The sequence below is a fragment of the Patagioenas fasciata genome, chromosome 4 (assembly GCF_037038585.1).
Source record: "Patagioenas fasciata isolate bPatFas1 chromosome 4, bPatFas1.hap1, whole genome shotgun sequence".
In the NCBI taxonomy this organism is placed as follows: domain Eukaryota; kingdom Metazoa; phylum Chordata; class Aves; order Columbiformes; family Columbidae; genus Patagioenas; species Patagioenas fasciata.
Window position 1 is genome coordinate 27,644,919 of NC_092523.1, and position 21,910 is coordinate 27,666,828.

The 21,910-nt window shown below is 38.6% G+C and overlaps 1 protein-coding gene across 2 annotated transcripts in view; it reads right to left on the reverse strand.

The window, feature by feature from the left end:
• Window positions 1-21,910, reverse strand: part of GABRA2 (gamma-aminobutyric acid type A receptor subunit alpha2) — a 116,836-nt gene that overhangs the window by 57,877 nt on the left and 37,049 nt on the right. The window contains exons 1-3 of one of the 2 annotated variants that reach the window (XM_065836949.2): window positions 4,405-4,423; window positions 3,651-3,739; window positions 918-1,033 (exon numbers count right to left, since the gene is read on the reverse strand). In XM_065836949.2, the coding sequence (XP_065693021.1) occupies window positions 918-1,033; window positions 3,651-3,721 (187 nt within the window). In that variant the 5' untranslated portion in view covers window positions 3,722-3,739; window positions 4,405-4,423. Of the gene's footprint in view, window positions 1-917; window positions 1,034-3,650; window positions 3,740-4,404; window positions 4,424-21,910 lie in introns of those variants that run through there. The other variant, XM_065836948.2, reaches the window with a different exon arrangement.

A 21,910-nucleotide genomic window follows, 5' to 3' on the forward strand; every position in this document is an offset into this window, starting at 1 on the left:
AACTAATAATAATAATAATAATAATAATAATAATAATAATAATAATAATAATAATAATAATAATAATAATAAACATTGTTATAGTCAATACATAAATATTTATGTTAAATAGTATAATCAGTACATAAACAACAATGGCAGATAAAATGTCATAAAAAATAAGATATTCTGCCCTTCTTCATACCACAGAGACCCTTCTGCACAGTAATACTACCAACACCAAAAAATTACTTTAATTTCTTACTTACATACTTACGTGAGCTGGCATACAGCTCTAAAATGAAAATGTGAACTGACATTTTGAAAAATAACTGACAGTCATGGCACAAGAGTGCAGTGACCTCTGTTCTCCAATATTCCTTTATTTCTTTTTTTTTTTTTTTTTTTTGTAATGCCCAAATACAAGCAAGGTACCCAGAAACAGCATGCTAATTACCAATGAAACCCTAATTCCAAGGAAGTCAAAGATACAATATTCCCATTGAATTTACTGGGACAAGGAATTAATCTCAAATGTGGATTTTACACACACGACACAAATCACTTGTGCAGATTTCTGAAAACTCATCGCATTGCAGGGATTCAAGCCTGCATTCCTTGCTCAACCAAAATTCCCTGACTGGAATAACAGCTTCAGATGTTATTTCTGTTCTCATTCTGTTTTACTATGTTAAATCACCAGATTTTTTTTCTTTTTACTTAAGATAAATGTGTGAAAGTGCCTCCTTTCCATTCATAGATGTTATCTTCCTCAAACTTCAAATGATTCAGCTGAATGAACATAGAGTTATAAATAATTTATCAAGATATGTACCAGTTGCTAGGAAAAAAAAAAAAATGAAGGAAGAATATCACTGCATAAAATCTGAACATTAAAACTGATTTTTTTAAAATCAATCTTTAATTGTTTTTATTACCTCCTAATCCAGGTCTGAGACGATTATCATAACCATCCAGAAGTCTGTCTAGAATTCTTGTAAATATGGTGATGTTATTCTTAGCTTCGTCTTCCAAGGAGTCAGCCAGCACTGATCTAAATGGACATTTTGCATTTTAGAAAGAGGTAGATATGTTTTCATTTACACTCAAAATGCAGTTTTTGCAGGCTGGTCTTGAATATTTAAATTATTGCCCTCTAACAGGAAGGGAGTAGTTAAGAGTATATTAATACACAATTTTAATATAACATGTTCAGATACTTAAGAGTCAGTTGTATACTATTTAAAATTTCCAGGTAGTCATCTTCCAGTAGCCTCTACTTCTAGTCCACATCGCATCACCATGAACACTACTTCAAGTTCCACTTGGTTGTGCAGGTGCAAAAGCCTAAAGGAGTTTTCCAGGCCTCGATGACATGTCACTCCCAGACTAATAACCCAGGTTCCCACACACAAAACTGTCTCCTTCCAGCTCTGTGCTATCTGTCTTCACCTAAGTATATTCTATCTCTGGATAAATCCTGTGGATATGCTTCCACCCAATGGTCATATAACGTACATGACTAGAAGAACTAACATGAGGGAAAACTCCAGTGATCATGCTCAGGGAGTCCTCTGATGTCAGTATTTGGTGGGTGGGAACAACGATGCTGACTAGCAAGCCGCAGGATAGCTGTGGAGAGCCCTCATGTTTCTAAAATGTTATTTTGTTATAAAAAAACCTATCTGATGTTCCACTAGGTGCAGACAAACCTTAGGAAAGTTGGGTAGAAAAAAAATATAAATGAACTATAGATCACTGATTGTTCCAAACTTTCCCGATAAAGAAAGAGATGTTACAGCCTTTATGGGTCATACATCTGTGGAAAACACCAGGAGCTTGAACATGAATCTGCTGCTCAGGCAGCTGTGGTGGTGAACAGTCCTCGCAGTCCTGGACACCTAGACCAAGGGGATTGTGTACTGGGGAAACACTCCCATGCAGAAAGCCTTACACATGCAAACACTACTGTGCCAAAAATCTTAAGTACTATGTATGTGAAATGCATGAGCTCATCAGTATTACCTACTTAATACTGAAATATTAGTATCAAGGAAGTAAAGCATCATATGCTACATGCATTATTATTTATACCTTTTTCAGACATCTACATTTTAAACATTAGATGTTTGAGTATTTATCAAATAAGCTAAGGCAGTCTATTCCCTAACAATCATCTCTAAATGAACTACTGGCCAAGGTATTCTGAATTATTAATTATGTCATAAAAAAGAGCATGCTTTCTTCCTGCTCCAAATCAAAAGTAAGTTTGGGTGACATTTTCTTTAAAGCAAGCTATAATACAATTAAAGACAGGGCTTTATGTTGGTCCCCAATTCAACAGCATGGAGGAAGTCTTTAAATGTAAATCATTGCAGTCCGTGATTTCCATCACATAAACCACAGAATCGATGAAAATCAGATAACTTATAAAGAACATATCAAAATGCCATGTGTTATTTTACTGATGCAAGAGGTTTTTCTTAATTTTAGTTACTGGATGTCTCCTTTTTTTATTTTTGAAATGTATTTCTGTACTGTCTCTGCCATTTTTTAAGCTTCTTTTTGAGATACACCATTTTTTTTTAATTCAAGATACCACTAAAAAATTGGATCATACAATTATATCAAATTAGGGTCAAATCTTGTAAACTTTACTCAGGCATAAACTCCCTAATTACGCACATAGTCTCTTTGACGTCAGTGAGATTACTCACTTGAGTAGGGTTTCCAGGATCTGGCCCACTGTGACTCAACTAATACTGCACCATAGTTAAGCATAAAATGAAATAGGAAACACCGTTTCAGGAAATATTTTGTTCACTAGGAAAGAGACAAAAATAAATGCAGACTTTTTCAGTCAGAGGAAACATGCATGATTTAGCTTATGACCCTTACCATATCAGGACAACACCTACTGCAGTCAGAACCAAAGGAAGTAAATCAAAGTTACAAACTACAATTAATTGCATGTTTAGGGACTATGGGCAACACAAAACTATAACATGATTAAAATTACTTGCTCGTATGTTGTCATTTTAGAAATTGAGAACTTTCAACAACATAATAAAAGTTTATTAATAAATAAGGCTATTGTTTTATGATGTGATTGTGAAGTTGTATGCTGTCTCCACCTAGAGGTTTAGAGCTTAAGGATCATTTTGAATTCCGTTATGTTGTCCAAAAAAAAAAAAAAAAAAAAAGGCATGCCCATATTAAAAAATATGCGAGCAATATTTTAGAGACTGTGATTTGTTATTTGACTTCACAATAATCCATTTCTCCATTTTAACTATTCTGTATGGAACAGAATCACAGTGATACAGTAACTCAAATAAATCTTTAAGATCTGATAATGCATTTAAAGGAATTAGTTGTTTTTATTTTTAATGGTAAAATAAAGCATCAATTCACAAACTGTTTAAGGACCAGACACTAAGCTAGACTACCTTCTCCTACTGCATTTGCTCTGGAAACTATGTAATACTGCATCCAAACAGCTAAGAAAGATTATTATTATTATTATTATTATTATTATTATTATTATTATTATTATTATTATTATTATTACATTACTATGTCCTATACTTTTATAACCTCTCACCCAAGCTTACTTTTAGCAGATTGTAATACACGTCTGTACTGAACAACAAAATTAAACATCCTCTCACCTTGTTGGTAGCCACACCGATAAAACGAGAAGAACCAACTGCATCTCGGAGAGTGCCAGTTTCCTCTTCATCGCTGCTCTTTGCGAAACCTAACCGTGCAAGAAAAACACAAACCCTCTCTCAGCTACAGTCTCCGTCAAGCGGTGCTTTCAACTTAACCCGAGGAAAAATATGTCACTTCAGTGGAGAAAGGAAACCACTGGATTTCTGCAGCACTTTTCACTACTAGCAACTTATTGTATCTCCATCTTTCCCAACGATCCTGCTCTGTGCAAAGAGGCAACGTATGATCAAAAGTGGCATGTGAGCAGACGCATCAGATGCTTTCCTTTTCCGTAAGCTGAAAGCCCCAAGACGAAAAGGAACAAAAAATAAAAAATGTATGCATAAAGAGATGGGCTTTAACCATTCCTCGCCTCACTACTGCACACCGCAGCCGGGGGGGCGTGGGGGGGCGGGCGACGGGGGGAAGTCACGCCATTCGCAGGGGCTTGGTGCGGGGACCGCGGGCGAGCCGCCCCCAGCCGCCGCCGAGCGCCCAACACGTTTGACAGCTGCTCGGCAAAACACCGGCGACACCCGCCGGGGCGCGGGAGGGGGAGAGCGGTCCCCGCAGGGCGACTAGTTGCGGACCGCGGCAGAGCCCCGCCAGGGGCAGGTGCTGCCCGCGGCCGTGGGGGCCACGCTGTGGCCGCTGGGGGAGCCGCCGCCGGCCCGCGCTGCCCGCGGCGGGCGGGGACCCCGGGGACCCTACCTGCGAGCAGCGGGCGCGCGGCCGGGGCGGGGGTGGGGGGCGGGAGGGCGCCAGCGGGGCGGGAGGCGGCGGGGAGCGCGAGGAGCGCGGGGCGGCAGCGTCGAGCGCGCCCGGGACCGAGCGGCTCCTGAGCCGCGGGCGCGCGCGCGTGCCTGGCCGCGCGGGGGGCGGCGGGCGGCGCGCGTGCCCGTGCGCGGGGCGGGCGGGGGGGCGGTGCGCGCGGGCGGCGGCTCCGCGGGGGCGGCGGGGCACGCGGGGCCGTCAGGGCGCCCACGGCCCCGGGCCGGCGCGGGCGCGGGGAAGATGCAAGTCACCCTGCTGAACGGCGGCTCCTGCCACGCGGGCTTCCGCGGCCTTACAGCCTGCGCGGAGCGGGCGGGCGCGGCTACTTCGCCCACACGCGAACGATAAACGGAGGGAAAACCGCCCCCAGAAGGATGAAGCACCTTTTCCCTGGCCCTTCTCAGCCTTTTAATCACCCCGTGTTAAGTAGGTGCCTGGTAGGGCATAACCCAAACAAGCGCCCTGCGCCCTTCTCCGTCTGCGGTGGGAACAACCGCCGAGACTCGGTTCCCACCTTCGCTCTGAGACTGCCTCATTAATATTCCTTACCCCACTTGCCCATTGGCACAGTCTAATTGAAATGCAGAGAGAAGAAAAGTCTGTCATTTAAAGTGAGCTCAAGATGCAGGCAGCCAAGAAAACAAACCTTCCTTTTTCGCTCAGATTGCATTACTTTCTGTGGTATTGTCTTTTACAGCACGTTGCCCTCCTTTCTTATATCGGGTCCTTTGGCAGTAACTGGACCACTGCTAGGATTCGTTGCCATTGATTTCAGCTTTTCCAGTGCAAGTAGATCAGGACAGGCTTGACAATTAAGAGTTTATATTTAGTGTATCCTCATTTTGCATTATTAACTTGGAAATAATTAAATAACACCAGCAATAATGTTGCTGCTTTAAAAAAAGAAAAAGTCTCCATCCACCTTCTTTCCATCTGTTAATTCCTGAAAACACAGCTCTCAGTTATCCTCTTAACATCACTGGCATCACTGGCCTACCTGCTTATTGTGTTTTGACTGAAGTTGTTTTGCTGAAGCTTGCTCCTATATCAATACCAAAATGAACATGTGAAGTTGTATACACACACATGATGAAGAGGAAAAAAAAATCAGTTAACTATAGAATCAACTATAAAAACTGACAAATTCTTTTTCCTACTTTCCTTTCTGCTGTTTTTCTTCTGTTTCCAGTTTCTAATGGTTGCTGCTTGCAACTGGAGGTTCCCTTGTTTTCCTTCTCTAGTGGCTTAATGACTCCACAGCACAGCATGAGAGTCAAAAAAAGGAAGAAAAGTGCTTGGGCTGTCAAAATGATCCGTTACTTCCAACTTTGACATATTTCATAACTTGCAGTAAGATTGCAAAGAGAGAGGGAGCAAGCTGGATTTCTTTGTTTTTAAATAACCAGTAAAATGACAGCCTAAATTGTGGGAAAATAGCAAAAAGAAGGACACAAGTGCAAAAACTCAAAACCAAAGAACACTTATTCAGCAGCCATTTAACCCTGGACATGCCTAAGGTACAAGGCACTTGTCTTTCCCTTTCCAGATCTGAAAAATTCTTCTGCTTACAATTCTTCATTATCTGATCAGTTAAGCATCAACAGTCGATCTAAAACCTTCTTTGGATCTGCCTGCAAGTCCTCACATATTAGGAATTAACAACTGCAGAACTGGCAATGGGCACTAAAGACAGAATCAGTCCTCACTGTAAAGAAAACAAGTTTTAACTACTTGTCCTAAAATAGGGTGACTGCACAAATATCAATATACAGGAAAAAAAAAAAAATCATTAAGAGTGAGGAGCTTCTGTGATTTAGTCTTATGTGAAATACGTTACATTATAGAAGCAGAATAATTTATTTTCCACAGGTATTCATGACTTTCCTTCCCAAAAGGCACTTCAGTAACCATAATACTGAACTAGGATCCAATCTTTGTATGTGACTTGCATCAAAAAATAAAAAAACCACATTTGCTAAGGAAAGCAGTCACGGTGTTTCCTTGTTGCAATGACAGCATATTGTCATTCTTCAAAAGCCACATGGGGTAGGTATGTATTCATAATGAGCTTGTGCTCAAAGCCTTCCCCCAGAAAAATGGGATTTAGGCTCTAATCACAATTACCTGTGAGGTTCTTTGAGATTTGCCGTAGCTTCAGGCACTGAAGTCACACTTCAGATAAGCCACATACCTTAAAATATCAGAATCTTGAACATAACTCCTCATTCGCATTCTCAGACAAGTTGGACAGGAGCATCCAAAATCACAGGCAGATTACTGAGGCAACGTGTGAGAGATCAGAGGCAACATGATTACTACAAGAGGTTTGTTGCAATAGTCTCACACCCTTAAAGCCCATGCTGCTGATGAACTGGAAGGCATTTGAGGATAAAAATGTGGTATTACTGGGGTTTTATTCTTTTGTTAGGTCACAAGCATGCATGGCTGTCATGGCTAGATGTATTAGCTCTTGTTGTTTAGAAACAACACACTTGAGCCCCCTCAGCTGCACAGTCAACAGGGAATTTTCCCTTCTGCATTATCTGTTGAATGGTATTGAATACTGCCATTCGTTATTGAATTTCAGTTAGACCTGGGTCATATGTGATGTCCAACACATCACCAGGTTTGTGAGATTCTCCTGAGTTCTGATGAAAGTGTCCTAGAAGGTAGAGAGCCATGCCATTGGTTTGAATAGGACTTGAAATACTCCACTGGAAGACAGTATGTCTATGAACTGTTATTTTTACAGTATAAATGAAATGTTTTACTAATAAAGCCATATTTATCTTCTGCTGTATTTGCTGAAATATACAGCTAGAATTCAATCCCTATTTTGATATTCTAAAATATCTTTTAAAAGGACCTTACAATCCTATTATTCCTCCTGACAATGATCTCAAAGCTCTGCACAGGCTGATAAATGGTGTTTCACAATACCTTTGTGAGACTGGAAAGACTTCCTCTGTGAGGACAGATTGAACATCAGGGCAAGTATGTGCCATCTCATAAGCACACCTTCCAGTTTAGAGGCAACAGAATCACAGGAGAGGTTAAGCCCAGGCAAGGCATTCTCTGTACTGCAAAATACTAAATCAAATGGTTCCTTTACGATTTTGCTTAAAAGAATCATTAGATGACAAAGTTACTCTATCTTTCAGGCAGAATAAACAACTCAAAAATAACACCTCAATTTTGCAGTCATTAGGGAGATGGCAGTAAACATTTCTGCTATGGACATAACAAAGTAATGCCAAACAGTACAGTATGCTGATCTGGGGTATATTCTGCAGTATAATTGTTCCAGACAAAAATTTTGGCAGATTGAGGTAATCATCATGTACTTTGTGCTTCTTGAGAATAATCCTCACCCTTATATCTAGGCCAGCAACTCTCTTAGCTGTAAGAATAAAAACAATAATCATAGGGATTCAGTAAACTGATACATATATATGAAAATTGAAATGATATTTCAGAAATTTTTGTATATGATATAGCAGTATTTTTTTTCTATAATTTGTATAAATGTTTCAATCTCTAAAAAGGCATCAAACACATCTCTCAATCAATATGGTATTCATTATTGGAAAGGCTATTTTATTTATCTTCTTAAATTTATAAAAAATAAATATTAACCATTCATGTATAAATGCAAGTGTTTGAGATACATAACCACAATACAATGCCTATGTAATTTTAAATATGTATGTTACTTTAATCTTACCTTATCTTAGTGAATAATGAAAAATAACAAATAAAAAGCTACAGAGGGAATTAGTTTTTGACTAAGTCCCTAGATTAGTTCATCATGCAGCTACATGGATGCTAATCTGAGCAAAAAGAAGGGACGAGCTGGCTCATTTTAGGAGCAGCTCCATGTTATGACTCGATCAAGAAAATAAGATTTCTGTGAGAAGACTCAGGTCTCCAAAACCCCTCTAGTCATTGACTTTCTGCAAGACTGCACCCTGGATTCTTCAGAGAGGTGAAATTATTTTGAAATGCACCATTCAACAGCAGATGCTAGTGTAATAAACCAGGAAGCAAGAAAAATCTTATGCCCTTATGTGATACCCCTGTCATAAGTGCCTGAGCAAATTTTAATCTTCAAGATATTCCGTCTAACTATGACACTCCCAGACTGGGAAGAGCTGATGAGCTCGTTCAAGAGCTGTAACTATCATACAGACTTCCTGATTGAAAAGCAGAAGTAAATGGCCAGTGCCAGCTTTATTTCAACTCTGTGTAGTCAGCTTTAAGTCACTTTCCAAAGTGCACTGGGAAGTTCAGCAAGATTAAAACAAGCTTTCCTATCTTAGATATCAATTAGTGTTTTTTTCTTTATCTTTGAATCTTTCTTTATATTTCTCCCAAATTTGAACCTTAAAAACCACATGAGGATTTTTAGTCTTCTCCAAATACACTGAGATCTACCAAAAGAATGAGTGGAGGGTCTTTTCTGTCTATCAGGAGTGGCAAGACTTGCATCATCTTTTTAGAGCAGATCTTCCTTGATGGGACAAATGGAAGGCAAGTAGCAGAGGGCAATGCAACACACACAGCTGGGACAGGAAAGCTCAGGTAAATAGAACTGGCTCATAACTCCTGGTTTGAGTGATTGGAAGGGGACATCTGCTTCTATAAAGAGCAATAGCTTTCTTCAGCTACAAATTCCCACTCTCAAGACCTTTGCTCTGGGTAGACAAGATAGAATGTAGAAAATGCAAATATATGTTAAATAATTTCATAACTGTCTTTTCATTTGTGTTACTTGTACAAATACAGTCTGTTTTATCTTCCAGCTGTTCAGTCAACCATTCTGTGGACTCTGGAGATGTTTTTAACGTGAAACAACACAAATTTGTGATGTTCATGTTCCAGGTGTCCAGCTTGGGGCAAGTAGAGCTTGTTTATTAACAGCATAGAGGTATTCAGCATTTAGAAATATCGGCATGACATCATGGAACTACTTTGAGGTTCATTTTGTTCGAATCTATTTTGAAGTTCAGAGACAAATGCTCTTCAATTGGTACGAAGAGGTTGATATTCAGAGAAAATTTTACAGACATAGGGCCATTTACAATCAACCTTTTTCCAGGAATACAAAGAGACACTAGATTTCTGTTGGATTATGTTGCCCACAAAATTGACACGTGGTGACTTCGCAGTCTGGAAATACCAGGAATCATTCACCAATAGCTGTCTTTGCTTTTGCAAAGGCCTCATCTGCCCTCTTTGCTGACTAATGCTTGCCATACTAAATGATGCTCAATGGCCAATGGACTTGGCTAAGCCTCAAGAACTTCTGAGGGAATGTGCTTCTGCACGTCTTTTTCCCCCACCATAATGCAGCCTGTAGACAGATGACACAACTAAGCAGTGATATTTCTATGTCTAAAATATTTAATTTAATTAGTTAAATTCTGCTTTTAGAAAGTCAGTAGCATGAAAGATTGGTAAAAACAAGCAGAAAGTTTAATGGAATACAGCGTGACAAACAAAGGGAATTCTGAGTGATGAGTTTTTCTAGGCAAACTGGTTTAAAAGTTACTGTCATTTGTGAACAAGCACAAGTCACTCTGGGGGGAAAAAGAAAAAAAAAGCAAAATACAGACCTTCAGAGTGCATGAGAACTGCTGGAATTGGAAGTTCTGGCAGTGACAGATTTTGAGCAGAAAAAATTATAGTTTTCTTAAAAGTTCCCGCTAAGAGGGCACTTCAATTTTTAATTTTTTTTTTTTTCAGGGTGCTTTTCTGAAGTCCTGATAAAAAATATAAGACCTTGCCATAATTTCAGTGCTGCTTAAAAGAATACCCAGGATTTATTTAGTAGTCTGTCCAATAACTATTACTAGTCAGGAAAGCTTTTGTTGCTGATCTAAAATTACCACCTTATCTTGGGTGGCAAAAAAGTCTGCATTTTAAAAGTGATTCTGCCTCCTGGGACTTCAAAGAGTTTCCTCCTGTCTGTGACTAATGTTAACTAAAACACATGCAAAGCTGTTCTTCTATCACTAACAACAAATAATCCAAAGACAGTTTCAACATGAAATGTCTTGCCTACATTCCACAAGAACAACAAAAAAAGTCACATTGCTCCCTACAGAGTCAACACAAATGTAGCTTCTTTGTCTGTGGAGTCTAGATGGTAAGATTTAGAAGGAAGAGTGTTGTGCTGTATCCCATGTTTGTTAGGAAAAAAAAAAAAAAAACACACAACATAAACCACATAATTGCTTAAGGCTGTAGCTGTAACCTGGGACAGTTTGCTCACATTTTGAAAAAAAACATTGAGCTATTTATAAACATATCTGGGTTAAGTAATTGCCATTATAGTATTTAAAACAAGAATTTAGCTTTTCTGCACACTGCAGATGACATGTTATGCAGGATGAAAATCAAATCATAATAAAGACATTTGCATAAACAAACTGCTGGATTTCAGTACTCACTCTGTGTATTGCTGTTTCCTAGATTACCCCTTGCTGCACCAGCAGACAGAGAGACAGATCAGGAAGCTCCCTGGCTGGGCAGATGAGAACCTCACCAGCTCCCCAGGACCCGGTTAGATGGATTCTCAGCTGGTCCTGCTGGAGGACGCTCAAGTACCCAAGGATGCACAAATCCAGAATGATCCCAGTTGCGCACCTGAGCCCTCAGTATGAGTCCTTCCCCCACTCTTCCATGTTTCAGTGCACGAGATCTTTACATGAATGAGGCTTCTCCATCTCTACTCCCTTCCATACATGCAGGTACCAAGCACAGCCCAGAGCCTGAGAAAAAGCATCAGAGGTCAGCAGGCATCAGTCCCACCACATTCCAGCAGTTACGTGCTTTGAGAATGCCCTGGGTTAAAATAAATAAATAGCAATATAAATGGATGACACTTGGTGTAAACAGGCCTGATCTGCCTTCCTCTCCTTTCAGGCAATGAATCATCAGTGAAATGGAGGTGACTCACTAAGGGAGTCCAAAGTATGCTTTCTGTTTCCCACATGAGTCTGCAGTAGCCATCCATGCTCTGAAGGGGGAGAAAACTAGGCTGCATTTTAAAATTCATTTCCATGACACTGAGTCAAAACTGTCTGTAAGTGCAAGGCATTTTTAAGGAAAAACAGCGCTGCCCGCACATCTCACTAACATAATGAGAATGTATAAATAGTTGCACAGGGTGGATAGTTTGTGTCAAGACATTATTGTACTTGTGAGCATCTGGGTAGCAAATGCTTGACAGGAGAGAGCAACAGAGCAGCTGCTAGCGAAATATTATGCTGCTGTCTACAAAGTGAGCACTGTGTTACCCAAGAGCTCTGGACAGTGCTATTAAAATCTGCCACACAAAAAGTGGTGCCCAGGGCAAGAGTTTATTAAACATCACCAAGATTATTTGGAAACAGGGAACTTGTTATGTCCTTTTTAGTTGATACTGTGGTACCCAGCTTTCTGCCCTGAGCTCTTGCTGATGGTTCGCACTGTCTAACTAAGAACCCAGACAGGTCCTCACCTCAGCCTGGCCGGTCGCTGGCGTGGGTGGACAGAGTTGCGTGACACATTTTGAGAACATGATAACAGGCTCTCCGCTTTTCCCTGGTGGCGCTCCACACAATTTTCTCACTGCGCCATCTGGCTTCAGAGGCTTGATCTGCTTGCCTTGCAAGTCACCTTTTGGGGGAATGCTGTGCAGGCACAAGGGTGACTCAAGCAACTCCTTCCCCACTTCCTGGGGAATACAGTACCACATCTCCTGAAGGAAGCTTTTAGTTGACCCTGAATCACTGCTCTATCAAAAAGCAGACATGAGCACAGCCAGAAGTTACAAACATGCCCGTTAGCCAGGGCAAGATCCTCCCCCACGCTGCCTCTCCCTAAAAGCCTGAATCTGTTCTCACAAACACCAGAAGCAGAGGGGCCGTCATCTAGGATGCAAGAGACTGGAGAGACACAGAAGAAAAAAGTCTTTTTTGATCTAATTTACAAGGTCATGTAACTCCAGCATCCAACTCCACACTCTGTACAAAATTCTCACTCCTCCCATTTGCTTCTCATTTATTACAGGCAATGGTTTAACAGGTACCCCATGTTGTTGTATACTTAACTGTTTCTGGGTTTTTTGAATTACATATTTGCCCAGGAGGATTGCTTACACAGAAAACTGTAGATGGCTCTTACAAATCCCAATCACAGTTCCTTCTGAAGGAATAAAATGTAAACTGAAAGGAGTCTCATTTAGTTTTTGAGATTTTTAAAGGACTAGCAGGGGGCTCTGTTTGTATAAGGAACTTCCTGTTGCTCTGACCCTAAAGACTACATTGTAATAAGTATTCAACTAGGAGAGCAGTCTGCCAAAAAACGCCAACAGCCAACATGCAAAAATTTGAAGAAAATATGCACAGTAGTCTTTGTGTACTGTTTATACAACTCTGTTAGTGATGTACCTGCAGCCCAATGTGGCACACTTGCAGTTTTCACATATTTTCACCCGAGTAATTTGAATTTCAGAAAACAGCTTGCTTCCTTGGTTTTGTGTCACTTAATCCAGGCCTTCAGGAGTGTATTTGGAAAATATGGGATGTCAAATTCATTTTTTCTGCACAACAGCAGGTAATTCAGGCATAAACATAGTGTTTCCTCAAATTCATTCTGATCCTGTATTAAAAAAAAAAAAAAAGCGCAAAACAAAACTCAAATGGATCGAGCTATCCAAAGAGACAATTAAGAATTATTAAGATTTTTTTTTAAATACATCTCTCTTACTGCCTTCCTATTTCAGTGTGATTTTCCCCTCAGCTTCCTGCATTTTCTGCCATCCTATTCCACCTTAAGAAAGGAATCACAGGCTTCAAGTTGCTCCTCTGTTACATCATAGATACGTTGGAAAAATAAATATTTCAAAGTTAAATGTTATTCAATACTTTTCATTTTGTGTGCATTGTTTTAAATGGAAAATCAGTCTCTGATGTTCCATTACTTAAAAGAAACTAAAAAAAAATTTCTGGTAATGAAGAATTTTGTACTTCACTAATATATCAACAGTGCTGAAAAGACATCTCAAAAGGCATCAACCGTGCTTGTAAAACCATGTAACTCTTCTCAAATTACACAACATGCTTTTATTTGGCTGAAAATGAAAGAGTAAATGTAAGTTGATCTTGGATACTATTCCCACACATTATTTATTTATTTATTGCCATTTTAATGTTTTTTATCTGTTTTGTACTTCAGCTCTCTCATAAATGCTCAACACTTTTTTCTCTTTTCTAATTACTAATCTTAATTACATGTATCCAATTTCACCTTGTTACTGCTTCTCAGATTCTTATGTATCACTGCATTCCAGTCATCCGGCAAATGACGCTGTAGTGTGAAAATTCCAGTCACATTGAAAACAATGCTCTTGACTTCCAGAGGGCACATAATTCTTTCCGAGACCTTTATCACTTCAGAGACTGATTTGAAGGTGAGTGCTCTGGACATCTTTCAAAGAAGAATGGCAGGGAGTACCACATTATTCCACTAAAATACCTGTGCCATATTTGAATGAAGTTATGCTTGAGTGAGAGAATTCCTATACTGCAGTTATTTGGGAGGTACAGAGCAATGTGAGGTCGTTTTGAAGTAGGTCAGATTCTGTTAACAGTGTAGAATTTGGCAGTATGAGTTACAGAAGTTGCTCAATAAAACTGGCACTTCTGAGATGGCAGGGTGAACACATGATGGGAAGTAACTTCAGCTTGCCATGGGTATAGTGCCATTAATTCAGGTTTGTCTGCAGATTACTCTATACTGGCTGCATCAAGATGAGTCCTCCTACAAACGTCAGTTTTTCTGAAAGATACTGTGAATCCAAAGTTTGCCCTGTGCTCCACAATCTCTCTCCTACACATGTTATCTGATGGACTATGTAGAGGAAAATTATTGCATTATAAATTCAAAAAGATTGGAATTTTTATATCTATTGGTTTGGGAATAATCCTGAGGTATTATAAGATCATGGAAGGACTATTAGCATAATATATTTATGCAAGGACAATGTATATTTAATCAGTACTTAATGGTGATATAATAATAGGTTTCCCCATAGAGAATGACAGTATGATTTTCAACTTCCTGAATTAATAATCTTGTAGAATACTGAAGACCATTATTTCACTTCACTCACATGCAGAAAGAATAATTTTTTTTTCTGTGCAAGTAAGGAAACCTCTAAAACAAATCAAAGATGTGGGCAGACAGTACAGAGAACTAATTAACTCAAGGCAAGTAAGCCAGGAAAATTAATGTTGAATTGGAGGTAGTTCAAAGACTTCAAGGGTAACAGTTTAAAATGCAGCATTTATGGCCTTGAGTAGTTAAGACCTCGTGAATGACTATGCTATTTTCAGAAGGCAAGAAACATCAAAGGCAAGACGAATAAGAATAAATCTGTGTGTACAAAGTAATAGGAAAGAGGAAGAGCTCTCATTGTATTCATAGAAGGGCAAGATTACTTAAGATGCTCAAAGTCTACTCAAGAGATAGTGACCACTACTACTACTGTACTATGAATATGGTCATAGACACAGTGAGATTACTGAAAAAGCATAGAATCTTTTAAACCCCTCCATGTACATGTACAGGGGTCAAGGCTTGCCAAGTTCCCCTTAGGTGGTTTGCCTGGTGGATGCTTCACTGCGGCACAGTCTTCAGTGTACAGCATGTCCCGTATCTGTAAGTAGCTCCTTTGCTAAATTCAGTGTTCATTAATCAGAAGCAGAGAAGAAAGATGGTTCTTAATCACTGATGTGAAGTGACACTGCAAAGTAAATGTGATCCTAGGACACACCAGGAAGTGTTTTGCAAGAGACATAAAGTTTTAGTAACTCTGTGTAATATGCTCTGTCAGGAATAATAAGAATCAGTTTTTAAATTGGTGTTTGGAAAGTAGGAATTAAAACTTAGAACACATATCCGAAACGGTCACTGAAATGGTGGGGCTACTTGTATTGCAGAAGAAAGTCGAGACTTGTCTTGTTTTGTCTGTTATAATGAAGGCTGAAGAAAAAGGGGCAAAGAGAGAAACAAAGCTGTGATAAAATGACTCTAGAAAACACCAAAGCGAAAGAGATATTGCTGTTGAAGGACAAAAGGAGTGAGTATCCACAAGTCCTGAGTAGATGCAGCCAAGAAATCAGAGGATTTCTAGCAAAGTGGAAGAGCTGCAACAAGAAATTGTGAGGAGAACAAACACAGCGATTGATAAGAAAAAGGGAGTGAAGCAGCAGTTTGAACAGAGATTTCAATTTCCTGGGTGTTTGCTATTTTAGGACATTTCTCATTCTTCATTTAAACTTTGAAAGTATTGACTGGAAACTCCTCTTTCATCGTTTTCAATGATATGGTCTACTGAAAGAGCGTTGACTGGGAAAGCATTAGGTAGCAACAGAGTAAAGTGTTTTCCCTCTGTATATCTTACGTGTTTCATTACTATTGCTTAGTGTTAAAAGAAAAATAAATGCTAATCAATTACAGCTATAACATTATAATAAACACAGAACAAAACTGAAGGGCGCATTTTATCATAAGATACATACACTTTTGATGAATGCCAGTCTACCAACAATGATAATTTCTTTTGCACAGGTATTTAAATACCACCTCTGTCCAGTTCTTGGACAGAGCTGTTTTGGCAGACAATTGTGTTTTAGTAGAACAAATAATTTCTATTAATTCCATCTCATACATACACATGAAACATGCCATTTTCCAAGCAACCTCACTCTGTCAGCTAGTTATGACTAAGAAAAAGATATTATATTAAAATATTTGGGGTAAGCATTTTTGTTATGCTAAATGTTTACCATATCTACTCCAGAGTTTTTAGATCTAGAGTGTTTTTTCTTAAGATTTGTTAGCTGGTTGAGACTACCTTCATCCAAAAGACACAGAGAAGAGAGTACAGCTCATTCCATTATTTAATAAGCTTAGGATTTTTCCATTAATGCTGAATATGGATTCATCACAGTTGTATATTTTCTAAAAATATACATTCTGAATGCCTCAAAACAGTAAAACAAGTGCTTAGATAAATCAAAAATAAGTGACGTTTCTCAGATATCATGGAAGTGTATGCATGGGTGAACATCAGATGTGGAGATTATTCGCTGAATGGGAGAGTATTTTTATGAAAGTGACAAAGTATTTTTAAAGCAATATTTTAAATAATATAGCATCTTACTATAATTTTACCATACAGTAAGAATTACTGGACCTACAGTGCCACTGTAATTTGTTTTAAATGCTACTCCTTCAAATTCATTCTTTCCCCATCAGAGTAAGCCATGACTATTATATATATATATATGTCTGTGTATATAAAAGTCATATAAAAAATATTTTTAAAAATATAAAAATATAAAAAATATATAAAAAAATATTAAAAATATATTTTTTAAAAAGTCATTGATTATGCCTGATTTTGATTAAGCAGACACGCACTGTTCATCTCCATCCCAAAAGGGATCAAGAAAGTTCAAAAATGAATGAAAAAGTTTATCAAAGTAATTTAAGAATTAATGTGGTTAGAATCCCTACCCCTCTTACCATACCCAGATGTTTCAAGAGAAAATGGCAAATATATTCTAGCCACTGGCAAGCAAAGAATAGATAATAAACCTCAGAGAAATAAGAAAGGTTAATGGAAGATGATAATAAGGAAAGAAAATTATCTCACAGATTCAATTAGGAACTTTGATATCTAAGGCTAAAAGTAGAAACTGAAGATTCAGAGATACCTGGACATAGAATTGTACGTAATTGGAACAAGAAAATGTAGAACACAAATGCTTTTTAGCAAAAATCAGTTTTACGGAGGTGGAAGAGGGACAGAAGTATTTACTCCATTGAAAAAGCTTCTTTACTAGCTGTGCTGGACAGTGTTGTTTTGCTATATTAAAGGTGGATTTACCATTTACAGATTTCCTACAATGTGATCATCTAACAAATCCATTCTCAATGGTCAGGAATCCTCCCTTTCTTCCTTTCCTCCAAGGGGATGTATTCCCCAAGATTAGATCTAGAGCCTTCTATTCAGCCTTCGTTAGTTAAAATTATATAACTAGATCAAACTAAATAGAGACAAAACAGTTTTCAACTACTTTGGGCTGTTATTCATATGGGATGTAGTTACAGAGCAGTTTGCAACCATTATCAACTCACTTTCAGTTCCTTATTCAGAAGTAAGTACCAGAAATATGGAAAAGTTTGTGCAAAATGTTGTGCTCTGATTTTATAAAACACAACGCCCTTATTTTAAAGGATAAAATGTAGTGATAAATGTAAAAGGGCATTCATAAATCTTGTCGCTAGAATATATGCCTTTCTGGAGCACGAAGCAATCAAGTACCAGGAAAAAATAAAGGAAGCATCTCCTGGAGCTCAAGGAATAGCTGTTCACACACTCGGCCAGGAGGGGGACTGCTGAAGGCTGAGTCATGCTCTGCCCAGCAGAAGCTACCTTGGTTATGCAGAAAAGGCACCTCCAGAACAGTGCTACTGCCAGTTAGAGAGTTTTGCTTTTGATACCAAATTGCAGCAGGAAATATGTCCGCCTGGGCATTAAGTGCCCAAGCTTTCAAAAAATGCACACACACTCCAAAACACTGCATTTTCCCCTAATGGATGAAGAGATTTGTTTAGATATAAAATGACAAAGGCACTGCTCCAATGCTTAAATGAATTAATTATACAGCAATTACAATACAGCTAAATCTCAGCAGTACTGAAGTTATGCCTAAGTAGGCTGACACCAGTAGTCAGCCAGCAGCCAGCCTTCCTCTCCCTTCCTCTACCTCCCTTACCAACCATGCAAACCTTTGGCCCTCCCTTGACAGTCTCTGTTTCATTTAACCAGTGCAGACTAGGCCACTAGTTCTTTTGATATCTATGAAAACACAATGATCATTTTTCTAACCTGCACACTTTTATGTTTCCAATTAAGAGCCCAGATTTATAAATAACAAAAAAAACCACCTTTGAAATACATACTTTTACCATACTTCTGACAGTCCTTTTATACAATGACCTAGTGCAGTTTGGTTTTAACCTTTTTCAATTTGCAGACCTCTAAAAACCTCCCAGTGGAGACATATAGTGAATTTAAGCCTACTAACAAAATACTTTTCATGGTTACATTTCTCAGACCCTTAGAGGAGGAATACATAGACATTACAAATTAAAAAACACCACAGTGTCCAAGACTTATCTTGACTGCAACCAATCAGTGAATGGATCCTGTAGCTCTAATTGTACCATTTGATTTTACAGGTCTGCCTGGAGGCACGAGGATATAGTTGCAACTGGTGAGAATTGGCTTACGCATATTGAACAGAATTGTGTATTTCATCATCAAAGCTTTGCCAATGGTGATTCATTTTAAAGGGCTATAGCTATTAGAAATTCTTCTTTCAGTCAGCCAGAGTCTTCTCATTCCTAACAGGAATGGGAAAACATATGGGCAAGCTCAAGAAATCAACTCAATGCATATTCTTTAGGGCATTGTGAGTAATATTCTGGAGACCAAACTCCCCTCTGCATGTGCAGTTGTCACCTCAGATATGACACCCAGGAGGAAAATTGACCTCTCGTGGTCCAGCCTGTCCTTCATTATTCCTGTTGGTGTGTGCACAGTCAGTCGGTTCCAGGTGCACTGAAACAGATAGTTGAGGTTCTATCCAAACTAGGACCGAAGCAGAATTCAGACCCCACATTAGATCCTTTGATACATAGGACATGCAGAAAGAGAGAGAGCCCCAACAAGGTCCAGAACAGCCACCTGGTAGTTACACACTTATATCTTCTCCTGAGCATACAACTACTTTAAAAATCAAGCTGGGATCTATTTGTAGAAAATACCAAGGCACTTGGTGCTTACACTCTAGGCAGATATTTATCTACCAAAGACATTCTGCCCCAGGTCTCCCATGGTGGCACCCCAGCCACTGTCCTATGTGTGACACTAGGGAAGCTTGTCTATTACCACATGGAAACAGAACATATCCCATCTCAACTATGGGACACTATGCTGTTATAGCCATGTTGTAGAAATAAAAGGAGTGATCAAACAGAGAAGGAGATTGTTAGAAGGTTCCTGAGCATTGTGATCAAGACAGGATCGGAAATCAGCCTGCAGAAACTTCATACAGGTTATTTCCAGAACCCATGTGTTCTGGAGAAAAACAGACAAACAAACAAACAAACACACACGCACACACACACACATCCATCCACATTCCTGAAGAAATTGCTAAAAAAAAAAAAAAAGGATAAAAGTTAGGTTACTCTTTTTTTTTTTTTTCCCCATGTGCTTCAGAGTTCTCTAATTTGGATGAAGAGTGGTGGGTGTTTTATGTGCATTTTCAAGGACAGTTGCTCCAATTGCATAAAAAAGCCCAGCATCTATTCCGTTTTTGGCAGAGCACAACGTGTGTAAGTAGCTAGCAAAATAGAAACATCAAAATCTGTAAATGCCTACTTGAGCTTAACCTCCAAGCTTCTGCCTATAGGTGACAGACTCCATTCCCCATTTTTGCAAATATTTTTAATCAATGTATTACCTCAAATTAATATACACTATAAAATAAAGACATTTGTGTTGGATTTCTTATGCTGCTGGGAAATGATGTTCTCTTCCTACTGCCAAAGGTGTCTAATACCCAAGTCACACAAAACATTTTCTGGAGAACAGTACAAAATCCAATGGCTTATGTAACATGACACAGGAAATTGTCGCATGAAAATACAAGCTGTGCTATGCAAAGTAAGCATTAGTTTTCAAAACTAGTTCACTAGAGTACTTAAAAGAGCTGTTAACCTGACTTCTCATTCTTATGTAGGAGTTTCATAAAAACTCATTTTAAAATATAAAGCAAATGTCTCCCAAGCCATTTCAAACAGATTTTATTCCCTGTTATTTTAATATGTTAAGATGCTGTGCATATGATTTTATGTAAAGTTTTAATATGCCTAATAAGGTTGAACTAGTGCATTAAATAATTGGTCTTTGAGATAAGTGTGGGAAGAGACAAACTAAGCAATTATTGTGTTCCTCTTGCTCTGACTTTGCATATATAGTTCTGCTGTTTACCTCTAAGTTTTTTATGGTACATTTGTCATACAGAATTTTTAAGGCAGGGAAAAAAAGAATAGGAACTTTTTAATAGGTATTCCAATCCAAATAAAGGCTTAAACAGACAGTGATGGTACAAACAACTCTTAAATTTCATCAATTTAAGGATAAAAATATGTCACATTTTATTTGAAAACAGTTATGTTAGTAAATTGTTTTCATTTAGAACCTTTCTCAAAATTTAAAGATCAATTTAGTATTTTTTTTTTTAAGTGGACTGAAAAGTAAATTCAGTCATCGTGGCCCAACAGGAATCTTTTCTCTCTTTGATTTCAAGAGAAATTACAGCTCTCCCATCTGATGGGTACCTTTGCCACTGAACTCTTATGAAACAGACTGCACAGTTCAGCCCTTGTATGTAATATTTACTTCCATCCCACAGGCACCACTGAACAAATAAATTGCTGCTTTTTGTACAGAGATCACACAAGTTATACAGGTTAGAGAAATCTAAGTTACATGTAAACCAATCTTAACACTCTGCTATGTTATAAAAGCATAGCCTGGATTATTTTGCCCACTGTTATTCATAAGATTTAAAAGGACATTTCCAATAATCTCACTTTAACATTTGATTGACACTTTCACAATAGTTACAGCTTAGTGAATTAAATGTTTGTGTACTAGGAAAGGGGAGGAAGGTGAATTCATTTGAGTGAGCAGAAGTTTGCCTTTTTCATCAATATCAGCTGCTCTGTGAAATACATCAATAGCTTCCTCACTGTCCCTGTCCTACTCAAAAGCCACTACCTTTTCTGTAAAATATGGTTTTAGCTTCAGCACCAGAGAAGAGATGGGAACATAGGAATGTTGAATTATTGGTGCACACTTTTTTTTTTCGTTGAAACTGCTTTGTCTCAACAAGAAAGAAACTTCTGATAAAACATTTCATTTCAGTGGATACCAGTGCTTGGAGATCCTACGAGACACCATAGTTGTTAAAAGAGTTTTTTAAAAAAAGAGAGGCTCTCTAACTGATAACGTTGTTTCTTCAAATATGCAGGGTGTTTCAAAAAGATGGGCCCAATTTGAAATCACTGTATCGCTTCAACGACAAACAGCCCATGAATGAAACTCTCACAGTCCGTACAGCAGGTGGATGGAACACAGAGCATTTTTAAAAAGGTTAATAAAACTTGATAACTCATTAAACTGTTTGTAATTTTTTGTGTAACTGTAACACGTTGGGACCATCTTTTTGAAACATCCTGTATTTTAGACAGCTTTGGCATAGGGAATGCTATGCAGAAATGCAAGTGCATGGCTGAAGTGGTTTCCAAA